Source organism: Lentinula edodes, assembly GCF_021015755.1.
Source record: "Lentinula edodes strain Le(Bin) 0899 ss11 chromosome Unknown C8R40scaffold_6, whole genome shotgun sequence".
In the NCBI taxonomy this organism is placed as follows: domain Eukaryota; kingdom Fungi; phylum Basidiomycota; class Agaricomycetes; order Agaricales; family Omphalotaceae; genus Lentinula; species Lentinula edodes.
This window is the reverse complement of record NW_025764312.1, coordinates 1,134,019-1,140,337: the sequence shown is the minus strand read 5'-3', so window position 1 is coordinate 1,140,337 and position 6,319 is coordinate 1,134,019. Positions and strand designations below refer to the sequence as shown.

Here is a 6,319-nt window from a genome sequence, read left to right as displayed (position 1 = left end):
AGTATTTCTGACGCCACTACCCAAACGTCCTTCATCCCGACACGCGTACGAAAGCCCTCTAGCCGATAACCCCTTTAAGTATTAATCTCGATTACCTCCCTCCCTCCGATTAGCTACCTCATGCCTCCAGATGTTCTCTTGTTCACTTCCCGTACCTATTTAAGTAACGCCTCAATGTCCCGAAGCCCCAGCTTGGTATATTTTGAACACACACCCTTTTGCATAGGTCCAGTCCCTGTCCCTTTGTACCTGCTAACCATACGGATTTCTCTTTCCTCTCTGTTTCTCTACCTCTGTTTCTCTCTACTTCTGTCTATTGTCTCTCTGATCGTCGGTACGATCGAATATACGCTTTTACTTCAAGTCTAAGCCTTCCGAGTGAGTCCCCGAGCTCCCTCGAACATTACTAAAGCTCCCCAACGCCTATCCGCTTGGTAAAGCTACTCTTCCCCAAACCTCCCAGAGCTCCCTAGCTACTTCGTAAGCTTCGGGACCTCGATCTAGGTAACGTCGAAGCTACCCCTCACGACGAACTACGTACTGCTTCTCCGTTACCACCTCCCACACTCGAGGACGACCATCCTCCAACCTAGCCCCCAGGGACCTACCCTCCCTGGCATATCCCTTCTCGGGAGCTTACACCCTCGAGACCCCGTTGCATAAACTACCTACTCGACTCTATATTGACGTTCTAGCGAGTACAACTCCTACTACGCAATATCTTACGGTCCCGCACTCGTCCCGAACCTCCCTACGCATTAGGGACCTCCCTGGACCTCCTAGGAACCCCTCAAGGGTCACCATCTCGTCGTTCCAACCACTACTAGGTCATTCCCGTCCTCGGTCGCGGTTCTCGTAGCTCCCTTCGAGCTCCAGCCTGCTCCTAGCACGCTACAACATAAACCTCCGCATACCAAAACCTACCCTAAGACCTATTTTGACCCAGGTCTTACAGCCTGGCGAGTGAGTTTGGAACTCCAATGAGAGTGAGGTAGGTCATATATCCCACATAGGTAATGTGTGATACGATCCAGAGTGGAATGTCTGATCCAAAAGGCAGTTGCTTTGAACTCAGTGCTTGACCAAACCGAGTGGTCCGTTCCAGGGAACATACCGCGATGATCCTCACGTTCGATGTTTTTCAGAGCTTCAATAGCTTCATCGATGTCTTGTCGTACATCGGCATTGTGATTCAAGATCACTTGCAGGTTAGCTTGCCGGCAATAGGCGGTCAACATGGTAGCTTCAATTTCACCTGAAATATACCGTCAGTACAACATTGATGATAAACAGTAAAAATTCACCTAAATGTTGGTTCGCATTAAGTTCCTGTAAGGAATGGTTGATTCGCTCAAACACTGGCGTACTCCGAGCATGACCTGGGCCCATGGTTTCCAGGTCAGTGAGAACATGGAGTGAGAAGTGGTGGTTTGGTTTCAGTGTGAAATCGGGATATAACACCAGGACAGTCTCTAAATATCTCTGAATATGAGCTCTGTAATAGTCCCTTGACTTCCGAGATGTTTCACGGAGCAAAAGGACATGGATTGCATGAACAAGGTCCAGATAGTTCAACAGCATCTGGAAGCGACGGGACTGAGGATCTTCGGTTCCGTATCCCCATACCCGGATCAGTGTAATGACCAGTGAGATTGAGCATACGACCTTATACTCATCAGCGCTAAGCTTGCCTTGTGCAGGAGTACCCCAATTTGGAGGCGGTGATTGAATCCAAGTAGGCAAAACAGTTCGTTTCATATCCGCCCAAATCTCCTCCAGCAGGTCCTTACCAATAACATGGCGGGGTAGGGACTGTTTCAGGGGACTGTCCCTGTACTCCTGATGCTGAGAACAATTAACAGGCCAATCTTATGTGAAATGAAGGTACTGTGGCTCACCCAAAGTAGTAATCTCCGTCCCATATCATCCTTGGGCATTCGAGGCGTATCAGAAGTATCAAATGGTGGGATTTTATAGTCTTGACATAAAAGCTCGAGATAGTTGTGCTCGTAGTTCAATAACGTAGTTCTCGAGGGTTCCTCTGCTTCAAACTTTGCCTTTATCTTATCGTAAAGCAGCTGGTCGAATTTCAAAATCAAGACAGGATCATTGGACCCATTTTCTTTACGCTGTCTCATCATCATCAGAGGAGTTCATCGATAGCTCAAAGAAAGACATACGTATTCCATGATTCGTGCAGCAAGAATTCGTTTGCTATCAATCGAATTGTAATGGATGCCCAGATCTTGACATAGTGCTTTGAGAGTTTGAAGTTTTGGCTTGCCAAGCGAAGGGGGTTTGCCTGAAAAATTGAGTATTTTTGATTTGAGGTTCTCGAAAGCTGTGTCTCTGGTGAAGGCGAAATTCGGTGCAGGACGCATCACTGATGGTGCCGATGAAGCTCTTGAACCAAACGACTTCTCAAATTAATTCGTGAGGGCATTCGTAAAACAAGGCGGAACATACGGCGTCAGAAACCCCAGAATCCGAAATGGCATCGGAATCCTATATTAGAAGATCAATTGATTGTGAAACAAAGGCAGATGAAGATGCACATTCTCTCCAAAGTCGTCGCCTTCCCAGGCATCCGGTATATCGTTGTAGTTCAAAGGAGGAACTTCAGGGACCTTGTCACGTCCAAAATTCAAACGCTAGACAGTAGTAACATGATTAAGACGAAGAGGATAATCAACGCGAGACCTACCCATGTCAAAATCTGGTCTACCAAAGATTTCTTCTTGCGAACCCCTGTACGTAACCCGAGCTTAAAGCAAACATACCACAGGGTTCTTTTCTTTTGTTCCTGCAAGCGAGTCTGTAAGGATGGTCGATTTTCCCGGATTTCGTTCAGGAGATTGCGCAAACTGGCATTGCACAGTTTCCATTGGTCTTTAACTTCTGGATAAAGACCATCACCGCCGACACTTTTGTGGTCAATTTGCCATATGTCACGGAGATGAGTTTCGAACAGGCCGAGTTGCGCAAAATGCATGTCGTCGATGATGGTGAAAAGAACGGGATCCCAGTACGGTAGCTCTAAGAGCTCCGACCACCGGATACCATACTCGTCATAAATTTTCTGGCGTTCTTCTTCCGTTGAGGCCTCTTTCCATTTTAGAGCTAACTCTCTATGCTGAGCAGAGTCCCGCATTAGCCATGTTTCGGGAACAAGGTTGTGAATGTCGCCAATTTGTAATAGGCATCGTCGGCAGAAGTATGTATGGCTATGTGAAGCAAATCCCGAAAGCTGATGTGCGCCTTCGGTGTCACATACGGCAGGAATGAGCGCTATGAAGACTCTTCGCCCCAGAAAATAGCGCGCGGTGCGTACGTAGAATACTCCTTCCCAAAAAGGAAGTAGTTGCTTCACCAGCTTGCGTAGAGTGAAGTTTATCTGATGCTGGCTAGGTTTTCCGGTCATGACAGTGAGTAGAAACATGTTCTCGGGTCGATATCGAAGGTGTTCTGGCAAAGATAGAATGACCATGTATAAAGCTGTGGATTGGACGATAGCATGTGCCGTTTTGGAGTGGAACGGATTGAAAGCATCAAAGCCAAGGCTTGTCATGAGTCGCAGGTCCGGCGATCCAGAAGGGCCCGTCTGAGGTATTGCATATGGCTGGCCATCCGCGCCCTTGAATTGACGGAACGTTTTGGAATCCACAAAATCTCTTTCTGGATCACCATCTGCAGGAGACGGACTCTGTTGATGTTGAGCTATCGCATCTTCGATTCCCGGAGTAGCCAAAATTCTTCCAATCCATTCCTTCAAATCCTGAAACACCTGTTTTCGTATAGGAGTAACAAACGTTCGTCGATCAATACGGCGGGTTCTCCACAGAGTAGTTCCACACGGTACTGAGTCTGGATGAGACTTCTCGTCGCACACAGGAAGAGGTTGGTTTGCTTGGTGGAGACTCTCCGCGGTTTTGAGTTCTTGGTCTGTCAGAGGAGACAGTGCATAACAATTTGGGCATGCTACGAAGGCGTGCAAGGTGGGATCAAGGTCATAGCAATCGACGATGGTGTGAATATCCTTTGGAATCCGCGAAGGAATCTGCGACGGTGGATGAGATTCGCTTCTTTTCTTCAATGCTCTGACGATACAGCGTAACAACGCCAGAATGACTCGCATCTGACGGACAGGTGTCTGAAATTTGATATATATTATTAGAGCAGCTATGAAAATTGGCGCTATATCAGGGTTTGCTCTGAGCACTGTGAAATGACGAGCTAATAATAGGGTTAGATACGAATGAAAATGTCCATGAAAATTCACATACTATTGTTAATGGTGACTCCTCCAAGTCCATTGGGATATGCTTGCAAACTCCACTGTCTACCTTTGAAGCGATGAACCCTATCTAATGCCGTGTACAGTTCATTCTCCACATCCAATTCTCCTATTGAACGTGCTCCCGGTGGAAGGGCCTGAATATGGTTGAGTAGCCCACAGAATCTTGTCTCGGTCTCCAAAAATCGCATGTTGCAGCTGCTGGTTGTTTTTAGACCGAAATCTCCAAAGTTGACCTGTAGTAAGGTTTCTGGATCTGGAGAGACAAAAGGTAGGTTCGGAGAAGGATGGTTGACAAATTCCAGATGCGTCTCTGAGTCGTATAGAAATTCGAGACGTATACCTATCTCAGATACGATTGATCGCAACCAGTCTTCGTAATCTTCCACTTCGATCACAGGAGGAGGAGGAGGAGAAGGAGTATGGATATGTGGTTGGGGATCCGGCTGCAAACTTCCACTGGCTATGCTGCCCGGAATCATTGGTTCGTCAGTCCGATTCACTTCTGAACGATCGTCGCTGGTTGATAAAGCGGCTCGGAGACGTTCCCGGTGTCGATGCGTGTTCAACATAGACCGTGAAAGGAGTATTCCTTCCGGATTGTGCTTCAAACACTCCTGACATCGACACGGCTGTTCGTTTGAATCATCCCTACGGCGGCGAGCCATTTCAGGTCCGACTTTAGTTTGGAGGAATCCTGGAACGAACTAGATGAGTGTTCTGCTTATCAATTGCGTTATTGATTCAGGGACGAGTACACCAACCTGCCAGGCTGCCAGCAGCTGCCAGCTCCACATGAAATTGAGGGATTGATCAACATTGATAGGAGAAGTGGACTGATTATAATCACGTAGGGTTGAACAAGTACTCTCTTGATAATGGACCCAGAAAAGGTTACAGACGACGGAACCCATGATTTGAAGGTGGGAGAACAATCAAACTTGGGCTAGACAACCGACTATTCGCTGACTGTTTACAGCCCCGTCGATTGGGCTGGTACAGGAGGGAAAATCACGACTATTACCGTTATGCTGTGGACGACGATGGGATTATCCAGAAAATCATCGATGTTCCCAATGCTGAAGAGGTGTATGTCAATCTATATCGGCTTCCTGTCGCAGCCACAGATACTGAGATCGAGGTAGAAGCCCTCGAGTGCGGGCGAAAACCCCCCCACCCCAAAAAGGAGCCCTCAAACGAAGGGACGAAAGAACTGCTAGTCCAGGTCGGTCAGTCCTTCTTCGCGAAAGACTTGTACTGATAACTTTGCTGAGAGCAGGCTCCGTCGCAGCTGCCGAGGTGAGAGAAGCTACGCCCGTCACTTTCAAATTTTCCGCAGCTGCCCCGAAGTACTTGTTGGACAAGTCAAAACGAACAAGCCCCATCGTTGGCGACACCTATGGACCGACAAAGCTACAGACTGTTTCGTTTAGGTCGCATACAAGCGAAGGGGAAACTGCTTGGTATTACAGCCAATCACCGGTTAACTTGGAGGTTCCTCTCCCCGAAACACCGATTCCAAGAATTCTAGGGACGGTATACATCCATAGAAGTACCAAAGATGGAGGATATCAGATTTGGGTATGGTTCAATCGGGATGGGAAGGGGCTTGGATGGCAACCTGTGGACCTGAATAATGAACAGGTGGCGCATCCCAAAATTGCAGAACGGTCATTGAAGTTGACTGCAACGGGTAAGCCAAGCTGGGTCCTCAATAGCACTTTGACAACGTATCGTTCGCGAAGCCTGAAGAGATCCGGGTCACGTCCAGTCGAAGACTCAGGTAGTGTGAGTGGTGCGAAATAGAATGAAGTGACTTCGTGGGGTACCTGTGTGTAAGGAGGTCCTATTGAAGCTTTCCTACTGAGTTTGACTCTGTGGGATCGCCTGCATGTGATAGAGAATCAGGACCTGTAGTACTAGTATAGAGTACTAAGTAGTATACGTGTGCGCACGACAGGCGAAAATTCCTCGAGTAAATCTGTCACATGACCTCCGATAAACCTTATCAAGCATATCATCAGT

General features: G+C 47.6%; 2 protein-coding genes across 2 annotated transcripts; one reads left to right on the top strand and one right to left on the bottom strand.

Moving 5' to 3' along the window:
* Positions 1–932: 932 nt before the first annotated feature.
* Positions 933–4,183, bottom strand: C8R40DRAFT_1037970 (uncharacterized protein; the record flags this gene model as incomplete). The annotated part of the gene is made up of 4 exons (XM_046223716.1): positions 933–1,255; positions 1,305–1,836; positions 2,705–3,442; positions 3,509–4,183. Coding segments are annotated over 4 exons (2,268 nt in total), but the record flags the coding sequence as incomplete, so codon positions are not given.
* A 989-nt stretch (positions 4,184–5,172) lies between these two features.
* On the top strand, positions 5,173–6,100 carry C8R40DRAFT_1167504 (uncharacterized protein; the record flags this gene model as incomplete). The annotated part of the gene is made up of 3 exons (XM_046231024.1): positions 5,173–5,217; positions 5,274–5,523; positions 5,574–6,100. The coding sequence occupies 3 exons, from the start codon at positions 5,173–5,175 to the stop codon at positions 6,098–6,100; spliced, it is 822 nt and encodes a 273-aa protein (XP_046089873.1).
* Positions 6,101–6,319: the final 219 nt, after the last annotated feature.